The sequence below is a fragment of the Citrus clementina genome, unplaced genomic scaffold (genome assembly GCF_000493195.1).
Source record: "Citrus clementina cultivar Clemenules unplaced genomic scaffold, Citrus_clementina_v1.0 scaffold_4, whole genome shotgun sequence".
NCBI lineage: Eukaryota > Viridiplantae > Streptophyta > Magnoliopsida > Sapindales > Rutaceae > Citrus > Citrus x clementina.
Genome location: NW_006262274.1, coordinates 17539203 through 17556700, shown reverse-complemented (window position 1 = coordinate 17556700; position 17498 = coordinate 17539203). Strand labels below are relative to the sequence as shown.

General features: G+C 35.2%; 3 protein-coding genes across 4 annotated transcripts in view; 1 reads left to right on the top strand and 2 right to left on the bottom strand.

Moving 5' to 3' along the window:
- Positions 1–660: 660 nt before the first annotated feature.
- On the top strand, positions 661–7913 carry LOC18045337 (ribonucleoside-diphosphate reductase large subunit). 2 transcript variants are annotated; one of them, XM_006437321.2, is made up of 17 exons: positions 661–1065; positions 1222–1283; positions 1393–1480; positions 1848–2111; positions 2202–2442; positions 2539–2615; positions 2797–2967; positions 3092–3184; positions 3294–3443; positions 3529–3615; positions 3748–3912; positions 4001–4120; positions 6383–6585; positions 6699–6848; positions 6948–7095; positions 7361–7444; positions 7535–7913. In XM_006437321.2, exons 1-17 carry the CDS (start codon positions 838–840, stop codon positions 7628–7630), a joined length of 2427 nt encoding a protein of 808 aa, XP_006437384.1. In that variant the 5' UTR covers positions 661–837; the 3' UTR covers positions 7631–7913. The 2 variants fall into 2 exon arrangements, with proteins under 2 accessions (XP_006437384.1, XP_024041729.1); XM_024185961.1 differs by lacking the exons at positions 6699–6848; positions 6948–7095; positions 7535–7913 and having other exon boundaries at positions 663–1065; positions 7361–7439.
- A 1437-nt stretch (positions 7914–9350) lies between these two features.
- On the bottom strand, positions 9351–10824 carry LOC18045336. The gene has a single exon (XM_006437320.2). It carries the CDS (start codon positions 10380–10382, stop codon positions 9816–9818), a length of 567 nt encoding a protein of 188 aa, XP_006437383.1. The 5' UTR covers positions 10383–10824; the 3' UTR covers positions 9351–9815.
- A 296-nt stretch (positions 10825–11120) lies between these two features.
- Positions 11121–17498, bottom strand: part of LOC18045566 (putative acyl-activating enzyme 19) — a 9385-nt gene continuing 3007 nt past the window's right edge. The window contains 13 exon segments of the mRNA XM_024185697.1: positions 11121–11377; positions 11453–11562; positions 11840–11884; positions 12606–12665; positions 12788–12852; positions 12981–13065; positions 13713–13772; positions 14227–14335; positions 14870–14913; positions 15226–15312; positions 15405–15480; positions 16077–16702; positions 16996–17493. Of these exon segments, the coding sequence (XP_024041465.1) occupies positions 11143–11377; positions 11453–11562; positions 11840–11884; positions 12606–12665; positions 12788–12852; positions 12981–13065; positions 13713–13772; positions 14227–14335; positions 14870–14913; positions 15226–15312; positions 15405–15480; positions 16077–16702; positions 16996–17493 (2100 nt within the window). The 3' untranslated portion in view covers positions 11121–11142.

Below are 17498 nucleotides of genomic sequence, written 5' to 3'. Positions count from 1 at the left end.
CATTACAATTATCAAAAGTCCAACTCAAAGATGAAAAAGATTTAGGCATTCACAACAAATCATTTTAGGAACCAAGAATGCGACCAATTAGCTCAATTACTTTATAAATAAACTGTCTTAGTGCATTTATAAAATCACACGTTAGTCAATAACCTAATTAAATGAATAATTAAAAAGTTTTTAATCAATCACTGTAATTAAAAAAAAAAGGAGAAATGCATGTCTCTTAGAATAAAAAAAAATGACATAAAACAAATTGAAATTACTACTTTCGATCATAAAGTTACATAATTTGAGAGAAATATATGCCTTTTAGAATTTTGAAAAAAATATGCCATAAAAAGAAGGGAAATCAAATTACTATTTTCAATCATAAAATTGTAATTTTTTTTCCAAATTGCTTTGAAGAATGCATTTTAAATTTACTTTACCAAATCCCATGTGAATTTTGAAAACATTCCATCATTCCAAAATTATTTTTGTTACGCCACGCGCGGCACGTAAGAAATGTGAATGCTTAAAATGTTCACTAAAGGTCCGATCCAAACGGCGGAAATTCCTTTATGAAGCGCGCCTAAAATTGATAAGTGGGAAATTTTGGCGCGAATTTCAAACGGAAATAAAAATGAAAAATTTTAAAATATTGAAAAATTAAAATAAAATTTGATATTTTCAAACGCCCTAATAACTTTATTCATCTCTTATTTAACTCCAATCCCCTCTGTTGCTTCTCTCTTTCCCATTTCTTCTCGTGCGCACAACTTGTTCGACAAAATTCCTTACTGAGAAAAACAAAAACAAAAAAGAAAACAAGAGAAGTCGAAATCAAGTTTCAGAATGTACGTGGTCAAGAGAGACGGGAGGCAAGAAGCGGTTCATTTTGACAAAATAACGGCGAGGCTGAAGAAGTTGAGTTACGGCCTCAGCACTGAGCACTGTGACCCCGTGCTTGTGTCTCAGAAAGTCTGTGCCGGAGTCTACAAAGGCGTCACCACTAGCCAGCTCGATGAATTGGCCGCTGAAACGGCAGCCGCTATGACCACTAACCACCCAGATTATGCATCTGTGAGTGTTTTTTTGTATCTGGCATTTGTTCTGTGAGGTTCATTTTGATTTTTCAAGATCTGGGTCTTTATTTATCTTTCTGGTTTTAAATGGATTTGATTGCCGGGTTTTGTTAGTATTTGTCTATTTGATGTTGTATTAAATTCTTTAATACAGTTGGCTGCGAGAATTGCTGTTTCAAATCTTCACAAGAACACTAAGAAATCATTTTCGGAAACGTAGGTTCTTTTTGTTTCCTTTTTTAATCAAATCAGCCTTTTGTTTAAGTAACATGAACTTTTAGTGAGGCAGCAGTTGATTCGAGTTAGTTTGATGGGTAATTTGCAGGATCAAGGACATGTATAACCATTACAATGAAAGGTCTGGGCTGAAGGCTCCTTTGATTGCTGATGATATTTATGAGATAATCATGAAGGTATTAGCAAATTCAATTTTTGTTGCATAAATGTTATATTTTGATGTGATATATGTATCTTGTGAATGTAGAGCACTTGCGTTCTGTTCCACAAATATCCTAAGATTAAAAAATATATAAGTCTTAAAATCTATCTTCATCAGGTGCCTTTGCTTCTTAGGAGTGAATTAGCAATGTTGTATTCTTTTTTCATTATATATTTTTTATGTTGATTGTTATGAATTTTATTTGGTTCTCTTGTCAAATCATACGCTGACTTCCATTCTTCTGCTTTGTTTATTCCCTTTTTAAAAATGTTCCATGTACAATTTTGGTATTGTATAAGGAAGGCAGGGTAATGGTTTTATTTTTGAATGTATTGTTTCAGAATGCTGCTTGTCTTGACAGTGAGATCATCTATGATCGGGATTTTGACTATGATTACTTTGGCTTCAAAACCCTTGAGAGGTCCTACCTCTTAAAGGTCCAAGGGAAGGTTGTAGAAAGACCTCAGCATATGTTGATGAGGGTATCTATTGGAATTCACAAGGATGATATTGATTCTGCTATTAAAACATACCATATGATGTCCCAAAGATGGTTCACCCATGCATCTCCTACACTTTTTAATGCTGGAACTCCAAGGCCCCAGGCATGTTTAGTTACGATAAATGTCATTTAGACATTTTCTTATTTTATGCTGACACCATTCTGGTTCACTTTTGATGATTTATTATGGCAGTTGAGCAGCTGCTTCTTGGTGTGTATGAAAGATGATAGTATTGAAGGAATCTATGAAACTTTGAAGGAGTGTGCTGTTATCAGCAAATCAGCTGGAGGTATTGGTGTCTCAGTTCACAACATTCGTGCAACTGGAAGTTATATTCGTGGAACAAACGGGACATCCAATGGCATTGTCCCAATGCTGCGGGTGTTTAATGATACTGCCCGTTATGTGGATCAGGGAGGTGGCAAGAGAAAGGGTATTTTTCATGTTGTTTCTTACTTTTATAGTGCTACATGTATAATGCTTATCAGTACTATATTTTAAAATATCACTTGTAATGTTTGTATTGTAGGTGCCTTTGCTGTTTACTTGGAGCCATGGCATGCTGATATATTTGAGTTCCTTAATCTTAAGAAAAACCATGGAAAGGTATGGTGAGATGGATACTTGAATATGGTTGTCACGAGTAATATTGTGATGGATTATTAAGTTGGTAGATGTTCAATAGATATGAGTGCTTTCAGGTTTGTTATAATTTTTAGGATACTTTTTAAATTTTATCCAGCTACTATATTTGTCAACAAAAGCAATGCATCATCTTCTGTTGTAGGAAGAACACCGGGCAAGGGATCTTTTCTATGCTCTTTGGGTGCCTGATCTATTTATGGAAAGAGTCCAGACTAATGGGCAATGGTCATTATTTTGTCCTAATGAAGCTTCCGGACTGGCAGATTGCTGGGGTGCAGAATTTGAGAAATTGTACACACATTATGAGAGAGGGGTAATTTCAGTTTTTCCTTCTTGGCTTTACTGCATAGATTGTTTGGATGTGAACTTCTTCTTTCTTTTCCCTTCTTTTTTCTATAAATATTTAATTGTCAACTTCACTATTATTATGCGTTCAGGGCAAGGCAAAGAAGGTTGTCCAGGCTCAAAATCTGTGGTTTGAAATTTTGACATCCCAGATAGAAACAGGAACTCCGTATATGCTTTTTAAGGTGTGCAAAGGAAAATATTTCACTTTCTATTCTATTCCTATACATTTTCTTTTCAGTTTTTCTGATATGCCCCACTTAGAATTTAGTTCTCTTTTCTTGTTTTGAGCAGGACACTTGCAATAGAAAAAGCAATCAGCAGAATCTGGGTACAATTAAATCTTCAAATTTGTGTACTGAGATTATTGAGTATACTAGTCCAACAGAAACTGCTGTGTGCAATCTGGCATCTATTGCTCTACCACGATTTGTTAGAGAGAAGGTGAATGATGTACATAATTAATGAAGTTCGTATTTCTGTGGTTTTGTTGTTCATTTTAGTTATTCATTTCATTGTTTTATTGCAGGATGTTCCAGTGGAGTCGCATCCGTCCAGGATTGTTGGGAGCAGAGGTTCTAAAAATAGATTTTTTGACTTTGAAAAATTAGCTGAGGTTTGTGTCAGTAAATTGGTTGTGAATTGTTTGGCATAGCCCTATTTTGACATGCCCATCCTTATAACTGATAATGTTATTTTGTCCTTAAACTTGATTGATTGATTTTGCTTACTTGTTCTTGTTGGACAGGTTACTGCAATTGTTACTGAAAACCTTAACAAAATAATTGATGTTAATTACTACCCTGTTGAAACTGCCAGAAGGTCAAATTTGCGACATAGACCCATCGGTATTGGAGTTCAGGGTCTAGCAGATACCTTCATCTTACTTGGAATGGCATTTGAATCACCAGAGGTATTGATAATCCCCAACAATCCCGCTGCAGCTTGAATTATAACTTGGAACTGTTTGGGTCTAATAACCTGTGAGATGTCAATTTCAGGCTCAACAGCTGAACAAAGACATATTTGAAACCATTTACTACCATGCTCTGAAAACTTCTTCGGAGATAGCTGCAAAAGAAGGTCCCTATGAAACATATTATAATAGCCCTGTGAGCAAGGTATGCAGCCTTATAAGAATTTTTGTATTTTGAAGCATGTGCACCATGATTGCTTTTCTCTGATTGTGAATATCTCCATGTTAGTTTGTTCATTGTGTTTCTGTGAACTGTTGTCAGCCTCTAATTTTTTTTGTTTTTTGCTCAGAATCAAAATAATTATATTAGATGTAGGAAATGCACTTAGAGAGGGGCAAGAAGTCCATAAGGACAAGTAAAAGATCCCCAAGCCCAAGAACTGTAAATCCTATAAGATAAAAATTCTAACTAATGAACTTACACCACAGTTGCTTCCCAATTAATCAAAACAAAGAAGAAAGACAAATCTTTAAATTCTGGAGAGATAGAAGCCCAGAATTTTACTCTGTCCCAAAGAAACATGTAATCCTCCATCTCTTTGTTCTAGAAAATTCTTAAAGTTTCTTTCAACCATAGGACCCAAAATGTAGCCATAACTGTGAAATCCTATAAGACAGAAGCCTTAACTCTACCTTTAAGTCTCAAGATTTTTTTCCAAGAGAACAGAAAAGCTTGTTGCAGGTGCTGCCCAACTCAATTTAAAAGTACTAACCAACTTGGAGCATAAGAAGAAAGCAGCTGAGCAGGGAAGATATAAGTGGTCAATACTTTCTGAAGCATTTTTACACAAGACACACCAATCCGGAGATAAAGCTTTACTTGATCTTTCTCTTTTGAATCACATCATTGGTATTAATCTTCGATTAAGTAACAGCCCGCACCATCTTCTTCACATTTGAGGGAACTTTAGCTTTTCAAATCAGATTAGAGGGGACAAAAATAGGGTTAGAGCCATCTATAAGACTGAGAAGGTATGATTTGGTAGAAAAGTTACCTGATTTTTCTAAAGTCCAAGCTCTCTTATCTTCTTTTATCCTATCAACATGAACTCCTCTAAAATCCTAAGCAAGTCAGAACAGTGTTGAAGATTTTATCATTCAAAGTTTTAAAGAATCTAAAGTCACAACTCCACTGCATTGATGAAAACCTCACCATACTAGTTATAGAACAATTATGTCCTCAAGAAAGACTATATGACTGAGGAAAAGACTCACTAAGCATCCTCTCTTCCACTCAAACATCCTCCCAGAATCTAATATTCTGCCCACTACCAATAACTAACTTAATATTTGACAAAAAACCAGCCCTACCGTTCGATATCTAAATCCAAGGACATCTACTGGATCCTCTATTGACATCAGCAGTATCCTACCCATTTTCATGAATGTCATACTTTCTAGTTACCAGATGCCAAAAAGAGTTAACTTCCAAAGAAAACCTCTGTAGCCACTTACCAAGCAAGGCTCTATTTCTTTTAACCAAATTGCCCAACTCTAAACCTCTCTTACAGATAGGCTGAGACACCATACTCCACTTCACCAAATGATCCCTTTTTCCCTCCCCAACTCCTTCCCGCAAAAATCCCTCATAGCCTTCTCTATTCTTTTAGCAATTGAAATAGGAATGTGAAAAAGAGACAAAGTAAGTTGGTAGGCTGGAGAGAACTGATTGAATCAATGTTAACCTCCCACGTTTAGGGAGACAAGCTTTTTTCCACCTATCCAATCTCTTATCAACTTTTTTCTAAAACCGGAGCCCAAGGTTCTCCAGCCTTGGGATTCCCTCCTGGAGGTAATTCTAAGTATTTCAAAGTCCATTCACCACTCTCACCCCCCATTGAGGAAACTAAGTCAAGCAGCTTGTTCTCAGAGATATTAGCACCAGAAATACAGCTCTTTTTTAAATTTACTCTCATTTCGGAAACTGCACGGAAATAGTCAACCACTTTAAAAAGGTTGGTAAACTTTTCCTCATCACTTGAGTGAAAGAAGATGGTATCATCAGCAAATTGACGGTTGAGAAACCATTACTTTATCCTTTCCAATCACAAATCCTTCAATTAATCTGACATCCGGAAGCCTACCTGTATTCATTATTCACATTGATATTCTTAGGCCAATTGCCAGTTTTTATGAAGGGTTTGAGATATTTTCTTGTTTATTTCATGACATTGGAATAGGTCAGTAATTATGTTCAGGTTACCCAATCAAACTGATTAATTTCATGACATTGGAATAGGTCAGTAATTATGTTCAGGTTACCCAATCAAACTGATTAAACTGCCAGATTTCATCTGCCATGGAGTGAGAGATTAGAAAACTTTTGCCTATGACATTAATCCTGGTTCTCTATGCATGTTCAGTGTTATTAGTTGTTAAATGCTAAAATATAAAATTTATTGTGCAGGGAATTCTCCAACCTGACATGTGGAATGTAATTCCATCAGATCGATGGGACTGGGGAGTACTTAGAGATATGATATCAAAGAATGGTGTGAGAAATTCACTTCTTGTAGCACCAATGCCAACTGCCTCGACCAGCCAGATTCTTGGAAACAATGAGTGCTTTGAGCCATATACTTCTAACATCTACAGTCGCAGAGTTCTAAGGTTTGCCCTAACAGCTCATTTGATGTTTTTTAAAAGATTGATTATCGTATGTTTTTAATTTTTTAAAAGACTAATTATCATATGTTTTTTTCTCACTGTCTCTTTGCCTTTAGTGGTGAATTTGTTGTAGTGAACAAACATCTTCTTCACGACTTAACTGAGATGGGTATTTGGTCTCCTACTATTAAGAACAAGATAATATACGATGATGGTTCTGTTCAGAAGATTCCAGAAATCCCTGAGGAATTAAAAATGATATACAAGTATGAACTTGTCATTTTGCTGTCTTTGCCACCTTTATTTTTTCCCATATGATGCCCCTGGCTAAGAAGTCAATATTTTTTTTCCCATCGTTTGTTCAGGACTGTTTGGGAAATCAAGCAGATGACGCTGGTTGATATGGCTGTTGATAGAGGGTGCTATATAGACCAGAGTCAGAGCCTTAATATTCACATGGATCAACCAAACTTTAAAAAAGTGACTTCATTGCATTTCCGTACATGGTCAAGGGTATTAACTGCTGTATAACTTATTTCCAATACCAATATAAGGCTCAAATTTTTTATCATCTCGAGTGTTATTGAAAAAAAAAATTCAAATAATTTTTATTAATTATTTATTTTGAAAACATTTCTTCTCTATAGTACAACGTAGCAGTAGAAAGAGTAGCGCGCTGCATATTCTCCTGATGTTTCCTACTAATTATTATAGTTGCTAATATAGTAGTAGCATAATATTTGCTTATTAGCTTTGTTTATATTCACTGTTTCTACAGGGATTGAAAACAGGAATGTACTATCTACGGTCACGTGCTGCTGCTGATGCCATCAAGTTTACTGTAGATACTTCTGTTTTTAAGGTAACAATTTTTGTTGTTTACCATCATTTTAACAATTTCAGTTTCTCTGTATACTCAATAATAATAAATTTTCAACTCTTGGTGATACAGGAAAAGCCTGAGTTGGTGGTAGATGATGAAACCAAGATGGCACAGGTGGTTTGCTCTCTAACAAACCGTGAAGAGTGCATGGCTTGTGGAAGTTAGGAGGAACAAATTCTGGTTTATATTTCTCAAAAACATGTACCTAGGCATAGGTTAGAGACCCTTAATTGAAAGGGCATGTTTTGATGATATGGGTATCTGAAATATGATCAAGTAACTGTAATGTGAAGTAACTTAAAGTGCTCTGTATAGCTTATATGTTAATATTTATTGTTGAATATATAGTTCCTATTTTGTACTGGGTTCCTGTATTAAGAGTTTGAATGTTGTGGAACCTGAATGATAACAATTTATTGATTTAGTTTCCTATTTTGTATTGCACTCATGATTGCAGTGATGTATTTTTCGGTCTGATTTTGTCCTAGGAATGGTATGAGAAGTTTGAAATATGGTGCTTTGCTTTGAGATATTGTATGCCTTCTTGTGAATTCATGCATAATTATTCATGCCTTACCATGCGGGATCTCTTCAGCAGCAACAGCACCGCCATTTGCAGCGGTTACTATTAACCTCAACAACTTCATTATTGCCAGCAACAATAGGAACACCAGCTTCAACATCTTCAGCAATCGCGACATCTTCATGCTCTACCACAACATCACTATCTTCAGGATTTTAGGTAAGGCTATATCATCAAAATTCTAAACCGCTTTGAACTTAGTTTGAAGGGTGAAGGAAATTTGAATAGAGTGTAAAACAGTGCATACAAATGGCTGTTGTAAGAATTTCAAATGCACTCCAGACGCTCCACTGTCACTGTGGCTTCTCCTCTAAACCATTCATTCATTTCTTCCGTTTAAGGAGGCCATTACCAGCCATCCGTCACTGTTACTGCATGCAATTACCAAAATGCGTTTTGAGCACTCATGAATTAAGCATTTTTGTCCAAAAGATGCGAGTGATGGATGCAATGAGAAGAACAAGCCATGGGTAGAGGGTACGTAGATGCACCTAAGATAGAGATATACGAGTCTTGTAACTAAGTTAATTTCTTGGTTACTAATTATAATGAAGCACTTGATTTAGATTCTTGGTTTTATTTGGAATTGATGTACTTTTAAGTTACGATTGTTGTGGAAAAAAATTATAACTACGAAATAAAAATTAATAATTTATAATAAATATAAATTTTAAATAATAATTTTGATAAAATTATTAAAGATATAATAGATTTTCTATGATACAAGTGAAATACTATTTTAGTATTATCTTTCAAGTTACAGCAGTTAGTGTTTACCAAACACTTTAATACTGTAGTTTTTAAACTATAGCTGCCCAACTTCAATCTTAAATGCACCCTTTATTAGGTCTATTATTTTCTTGGAACTTTTTGTAGATCAAGAATTTAATTTCTCATATATGAAGTGAATACGTACCTTTTATACTGAAAATTTCGGAGGATGATGAATATCCACTTTGCTGTCACGATTTTTTTTTTTTTTAACGTTGAACATATATGTTCTATTTGATTGATTATAGTCAGCAATTCTTTCAAATGTATTGCACATTTAATTGTCAATAATTCCCATTCTGTGCTAAGGGTTACTCCTTTTGTTGCAGCTCCATGCATGCTTTTTTACAAGGCATTAATTCATATAATAAATCAATAAAGATTCAATATATATATCCATTGTTTGAACGCTTAGACTATATCTCTGCTCACTAACTTCACAAAATACATTTCATGCTCTAGGAATTGGATACGGCATTTAAATTCATTATTTATTTATTTTAAAGAAAACCCTTATCATATAGTTCTTCAGAAGTTTGGATCAATCTCAATATAGCCCTGGATTCCGCCAAATCAGAATCCCAAGTCAAAGAAGAGTTATAATTCTCATATCACACCATCAAATAATTCAATCTCAACTTGTTGATAATGTAAATCATAATACACAAACACTACCTTTTGAAATTAATCCGTTTCCTGCAAAATGCATTCAACTTCAGTATCCAGCGAAGATCCATCGAAAATCAACTCTTGATTCTTTTTGTTGCCTCATGCCAACGAACATCATTGTTCTTCTCTCGTCGACAAAAAATAAACTTTTTGGCATTCATTTAGGCCATGGACATTCTATTCTCTCTATTTGTCACAGTCACTCATTTGATATCACGGTTGCATGGCGACATATTGTCATCAATTAATAGCTCATATCATCAAATTGGTCCATGCATGGATGAAATCACAACAAAAAATTAACCTCTTTATTCATCTAACATCCAGCTATAACAAAGGTAATGGCATTTCCGTTCCCCTTTCATCAATCAAACCTTTGTTATCATTTGATGCTAAATTGCTATCATCAGATTCCTCTAGGCTTTCGCATATCATGCGCCAATGCTCTTCTCTGGACGCATTTTGGCAAATTTCAACGTTGCTAATGCTCTCTTTTTCTTCATTTCCCAGAACAATAACTTCACCAAAATGAACACGTCGGCCACTGTTAGACTCCTCGCCGCGGAATTCCTCGGTGGGGGACGTAGGCTTGTCTCTCGGGCTGGCTGCATTTCGCAATGGTGTTACCGGCGATGCAGTATTACTGCGCGTTACCTGACCTTTTAGGCTTCGCTTCTCATCATATGATGGGGAACAACATTTGTAAACGTAAGCCAAGAACCAAAAGATCCAAGGAACACCAACAAGAATCAACCCTGCGACTGCATAATAATTCGAGGAATATTTTTCCGGCAGGAACATGTATAATCCTAAAAGAATTCCACCAGAGACAACACTAAGAAATAAAAAACCTGAGATTATGTATATTCTTGCATCTCCTTTTCTTTCCTCCATCTTCCTTTTTGAAAAAGAAAAAGAACCCCAAAAAATGAAAATTGATTGAATGATCTATCAACTTGATATCTCTTCGATAAATTTAATTTCTTGGTTAGATGAGGAGGAGGTGGTGGTGGCGGATGGGAGACTTGGAGGAGCCCATCAAAGAGAAAGAGTTTCAAAACAGATCAAGTATATAAAGGCGATGATAGCGGGGGGTTTGTTTTTCAAATAAGCTATTTTACTGGTTTTATTAATTTGTTCAATTTGGGGCACGATTCAATCTAATTATTAGGCTAGTAAAAGTGTGAAGAAACCAACGAGATTTAAGAATTGGAAAGCGGAGAAAGCATTTTGGGTTTCAAGAAATTAGATGAGTCACAGCATCCAACGGGGGGTTTCTTTTTCTAATTTAACTAATTTTGTTGTAGCATAAGATAGAATTTGCTATATATAGAAAAAAAAAAAACATGTAACAAGAAAGAAAATAAAAAAATTGTTATCAAAAGAAAGTGGTGCCTTGGTCCTTAACCGAAGGCATGGCTCCCTGAATATTTTGCCATAGGAACTGATTTCTAACATTTTGGGAAATTAATTAAAGTTAGGATTTTGATTTAGATCTCACATTAAAGATCCAGAAGATCCACAGCTAACAACGATTCGATGTTTTGATCATCTACGCAAGCATGCATTTGATATTTTTAGCGTTAGAAACCTCTTTGCAAAACTGAAATGGAGAAAATTGGAAAAGGAGAATTATTGAAAACAAAACAACTCTTCATTCTTCCTCTAGGCGTTGGGTTTCAAGGGCAATACAGTAAATATAATCATCTCTACAACCAACAAAAACCCTGCCACCAATCATCACAGGTGAAGAGAATATGTCACCTTGCAGCTCCCGCTTTGCGAATTCCTGCACCATGGGATCTTTCGATTGATTTTCCTTCCTGGTGACATCCAAATTGACACGAAGAATGTGTATGCTGCCAGAACTGGTACATACGCAAACCAACCTGGAAATGGAGAGACTGATGCGTTACAGTACTAGGTCATATTTCGTTGCATGTCCTACAGGTAGTTTGTTTTACCTGTCAATCGAAAGGGAGGATTCCGATTTCAATTGCAAATGCTCATCAATATATGCAGAAGCAGTAATTGGATCTCCAACACCGTACTCCCAAAGAAGATTCCCGCTTTCCTGAATTATACACAGCTCATGAACATCAAGCGTTATGTAAAGAGGATTGGTTTTCGGTAGCTTCTTGATGAGAGTATCTTAAATGACGATTTCACAAAACATAGGTAGAATTATTGTCTGGCAATCTCAACACCATTTATGCTTTTTGAATTAAATGTAGATCATGTCTGCACATATCTACAAGTATCATCTTGTCCAAGAAAACAAAAAAGCATGCACCAAAAACTCTTGATTTCAAAACCATAAAACTAAATTAGATTGCTATCTGAATTGTTACCTGTTCAAAAGAATAAATACTTCCATTCCTGGAACATACGAGTGCCTGTAACATTAAGAGGAAACACGCAAAATTTTAGATCAAGCCAATTCTAACTTTCCTCATTTTCTGAATTAGGTCAGGAATGAAGCTTGACATTTATATTGGATAAAATATAAGCCTGAATGCAAAAATGATCAAACTGACTGGAAGAACAAAAAGGCTGTGATTAACCATTTCATCAGTGTCATAACCATGATCAAGACATGAAAGCTATCATGAAATTTAAGCCAGTAAGCAGGAATTCTGTTTCTATGACTCCAAACTCATGTCTCGCCATCTTCTCTAATGCTTCCGTAGAAGCCATTCGTATTCATGAAATCACTGAATATCAAGGCTTTCATAATGAATGTGTCTCATAAATGTGTCATCAGCTCTAATCATAGAAACAATTTTGTTCCTCTTTTTGTTTTCAACATTACACCCCACCTCTCCCAACCCCAAACTAAAAATATCACCTTGGACTTGAACCCATGACCTCTTGCTTCCACTACGAGTTATAAGCCATGTAGACTATCCTTTGGAGATAATATTGTTACTTCCTTTAAGTCATAATTCCATTTCATATGTTTACATGTGAGATAATTGCTTGACGGTATGATAGTATTTTTCATTCAAGAGTTACTGCTTTATTAACAAAAGTTGAAGTAACAGATGAGATTTTCAATTTAATAAAAAAGATATAACTAACAATTTTGTAACATCGAACCTGAAGATGATGCTTTACCTGAGAAGGAAGAGCAAAACTTGTACAGGGCCCAGCAAATATCGGACCACCAGTTCTACACTGAAAAAGTATTATGAAATTGCATAATGTAACCATTGATGAAGCAAAGACATACAACATAACTCTGCCAAGTAATAAGTAGAATGGTATGAATTTGAAAATTAAACAATGATAGTCCATACCCTCCAAATGATGGATCCACTTGAATCTAATGCAACAACATGCCCATCCACCAAGCAACAAATAACTGCCACAAAAACAGGCACACAAATATCAAGGATTTATATTTTATTTTTCTATAAATAGTATAATTCATTAAATCTTCCACAGATCACAAGAATCAGCTATTAACGAGATATAGTCGAAAGCACATACCGTATCTACTTGCAGAAGTGATGCAAAGCGAAGCAAATACTGGTACTTCTAGCTCATGCAACCACAGAGTATGGAATGGCAATGCCTACAATTCAACCAACAGTAACAAATATTTCTTTTTAGAAGGGAAAAACTACTGAGTTTTAACATGGTGACAACACTCTTTTGGACATATCAACCATGCAGAAAGGAAATATATGATGCTTAACTGCTAAATAATTGCACAATTTTACACTAGTCAATTGAGCTTAAATATATTTAACTAGGTTGCAGTATTTGATGGGAATCACCTCTAACAGCAGCTTGCATAAAATTTATGCATTGGGTGCATGTATGACTCCTAACACATTATATTTGATTGGTTTCATAGAATATCCTGGTTACATGACCATGTTAATAGACAAATTCTGGTTCAAACTCTCAGAAGTATTACATTTAATTTGACTATAAAGAAAGAATCCAGGCAACAAGGATGGTGATAGTAAATATATATACAACTTCTCTGTACCACCTCTATGAGGCAGGCACAGTTAACGTATCTAATTTACGGCTAAGATCCATTCATAGATAGGCATGGATGTAGTTGAAATCCAGTTAGGTAGCTGCATACAAGACTGCAATTAGAGCAATGTGTCCTATTGATGTTGCTCATATAGTCCAAGTTATTCAATAAAATCTACCCTTCTAGAAGTTAATGGCTTGATAAATTGATTAACTTGCGGTCTCTTCTACCTTCACTGATATTGCTGTAAGCCGGCCACTGGTAGATGCAACATAAAGCACGTTATGAACCTACAGTAAGGTTGAATCACACATCAAATAAATTATAAGCACGAAGAGTAGTCAACAATGTTCCATTAGCTGTACCATTATTTAACAACAATGAAGTAAATAAGCCAACAAGTACATTCAGAACATATACCAATAGACAGTAATAGAATAATGACATGATCTTATGGTGCTATAATCATTTGCTACAGGCAGACTTGGTTAAAACTAAAAGGTAACACACAAGGATAAGAATGTCACTCTTATTCTAGGCAAGATGTACAAATATGAACAAATATATCACAACAAAAGGCGATATATTGTACTACAAGAATAAAGATGAACAATAAAAATATTGATTGCAAGTGAATAAACTAAAATAAAATCCTGCAGAGATGAATTAGGTATTCCGTTCCCAATTGTTTTGTAAGCCAAAAGAATTGATTAGACAAATCAATAATTTACTGAAAATATTTACCTCATCAATTGCGGGACAACCAAATATACTTCCACCGCATGGAAGCTTATAAACACAGCGGTAGTTTCGAAAGTCAAGAGCGTATAAGTTGTGATCATGTGAGCCGCACCTGCATGTTCATTAGATTAAATCTTGAACTGACCACTATAGAGTTGTGAGATATTTTTCAAAACGGTTAATTTCAAATTACCCCCTCGTGAAATGACAATCTTTCAAAATAACCTCCAAACTATTGTAAACCTCAACTTACCCTCATTTTTGTTTAAAAGATAAGGGGAAACCAGGGGCATGTTGATGATAATTTTTTTTATCTTCTTAACAAAAATAGGGATAAGTTGATGTTTACAATAGTTTGAGAGTATTTTGAAGATTGTTATTTCACGAGGGGGCTAATCCAAAATTTAACCTTTTCAAAAGTCATGCCAAAGTCCTAAAATATAACACTTTAAGCAATCCTAATCTTGCAAGACTTTGACTAGCAGAATCTTAAATTTCCACAATTCCACAAATGATTAGTCAATAACCTTATATGAAACCCAAAAGAGGGCAAACCAACATGGTTATCTCTGATATTAGAGTGCATCGTTCATTATTCCTAGCCTAACATAAGAAAAAGGCAAGAGGAAGCACGCTAAAGAATTACCAGATCAACTGTCTTGGCGCATCAACAAGTGGCTGACACTTCACCTTCAAATGTGGCAAAAGCAATCAACAACAGAAGTGTCAGCAGACCAGCAAAAAAATGGTTGATTATTTGACATGAATGGACAAGAGCAAATTGAACTCAAGAAAACATGATGCAACTTCGACAAATGTTAATATCAATCATAATTCCAATTTAATTTTACTAAAACCCAAGAAATAAATGCTAGAGGAACCACAAAGACAGCAAAGTAATGCAAACTGGTAAGAAAAAATAATACTAATCCTAGATTGATGCACATTGAACTTCTACACAAGAAATGAAAGCAATATGATAAAGCTTTTGACTTATCATACCTCACCACATGTTTGGAAAGTCCAATAGATATCGCCAGTTAAAGAATCAAGAAAATATATTTTCCCTTTATAGCATCCAACGACCACCTAACCAAATACAAAAAATATACAAAAATCCTTTCTAATTCTCAAGGGTGGAAGGAAATAAAATGATTAAGCAGAGACAATTGAATGAAAACCTGAGAAAAGTCACTAAGAACTGCTGCTGAACATTCGATCCGTCCTTCTAATTTGATTTCCCACAGGACAGAGCTCCTAAGATATGTGACGGTACAACAGTCAAGTTAGAAGATGAAGAGTTCATCCTGAATTGGTTAGAGCATGATACACATTCAGAAAGAATTAGGATTCCTAGAGGCAAACATTAACAAACAGTATTGTAAAATATTAAACATCACTCCTTCGTTTATCATTTAAAAGAAAATGATAAGTAGCATTGATAGAGGACTTGCGAGCTCCAACAACTTTAGCCATTAGACATTCCAATGATGAGACACAAGCATAGCCTGATGCATAAAGTGCATATAAATTCCAACTACATCAGCCATTAAACATTCCAAAGATGTGACAAAATCATTATCTGATCCATGAAGTACATACACGTCATCCTTATAACCATAAAAGATAAATTCAGGCGATACTGTAAGTCACATGAAATCTGTAAGTAACGAAAATCTATCATTTGCAGCAGAAGATAATGAAAATTCAAACATTATTGTGGAGTCTGCATCGTATGCTAATAAAAAGATTAATTCTCGAATAGTCGCCATAACATAACATCCTTAATCCTTGCTAGAAATTTACAAAAAGATAGAACTTGATTTTCAAAGTGCATATAGTATGGTCCCTACCTTTTTGCATCAGCACATATAAATTTATGAGAGTGAGATCCAACAAATAGATAAATATCCGAGTCTTTAAGAACAACGAGTGGTGATGCATCAACACAAGATTCCATGTGAACTTTCCACAATTCTTGAATAAAACCTCTTTTATTTCTAGGAGCCTCTATTGACCAGTTTACATGACATAGAGCATTCCCTCTGAACTTTTCTTCATGCATAACCTTGTTACAGCGGCTAAATGAACAGGACATGGGTACTGAAGATAAATTCCAAGGGAAACCATCCTTGTCATGATTAAGTTCTGGTTTAAAATATTTGTTTGAATTCACCTTCAAGCGTTTAGAGACAACAGCATGATTTTCGGTGGGAGAATAACCTGAATGAAACTGATGCTCCTTGTCCTCTTCTCGATTCAACTTCCAATTAGCATCAGCACTAACATCTAAATTACACAATTCCCTTTTCTCCAGAAGAGCAATTTCAAGTTTGGATGGAGTTGGAAAGTTATAAATCAATCTCATATCGATCCCTAAGCTATGAGCAACATATGCTGCAGCAATAGAATTACCACCCATGATAAAGAAATTGTCATCGTGCAACACCTCTTCAACCATCAAAGCATCACCAAAAGCCTGTCAGAATCATTCTAAAACAGTCAGTTTCAGTTCTTTGATAAGGCAATGTTGTTGAGAAGGGTTTAATGATTAGTGGAAAGTAAAATGTTAAAGATGAAGTAAAATGAAAATGGTAAAACACAGATTATATGGTAGAAGATAAATCAAATTTGAACATTAAGACTCATTTACTACCTTACAATAATGATTGTCCAGGAAGTGTCAGACAAATCAAAAGAACAAGACTTTTTCGGAGCATTAATAACTACATCAATAACTATGTTAGAGAGTATCGATTATAGAGGGGAAACCTTTCTGATAACTTGCAAAAGATCACTAGCTTTAGTTTCATCAGCATCATGTTGAGCAGGTATGGTGAAAGAAGTTGAAGCTGATAACGATGCATAATCAACTTTTCCACTTGAAGTCATTGGCAATGAGTCCATAAAGACAAAGCGGCTGGGAATCATAGCCAAAGAAAGTTTATTGCTCACCCAACTCTTGATAGATGATACGAATGCTTCACTAGATGTTTTCTTCTCTTTTAATACTATAAATGCTTCAAGGATGACAAGTTCTCCCTGATGTTTATGAGAAACCACAGCAGTGTCAACCACATCTGGATGGCCTCTTAGTGTATGTTCAATCTCCTCTAAAGCCATACGCTGCCCACTAATCTTTATAGTACGATCCTTTCTACCCAAGAAAACCAAATCACCACTTTGAATTCGTCGTGCAAAATCCCCAGTTCTGAAATACATTTGGCTTCCACAGCTGACAGAACAGTTACAAATGGAGTTGTTATGCAACTTTA

Coding starts and splice junctions, on each gene's coding strand:
- LOC18045337 (XM_006437321.2), top strand. CDS start 838: ATGTACGTGGTCAAGAGAGACGGGAGGCAAGAAGCGGTTCATTTTGAC. Junction 4,121..6,382: donor ATAATAGCCCTGTGAGCAAG/GTATGCAGCCTT, acceptor TTTATTGTGCAG/GGAATTCTCCAACCTGACAT. Junction 6,586..6,698: donor TACAGTCGCAGAGTTCTAAG/GTTTGCCCTAAC, acceptor CTTTGCCTTTAG/TGGTGAATTTGTTGTAGTGA.
- LOC18045336 (XM_006437320.2), bottom strand. CDS start 10,382: ATGGAGGAAAGAAAAGGAGATGCAAGAATATACATAATCTCAGGTTTT.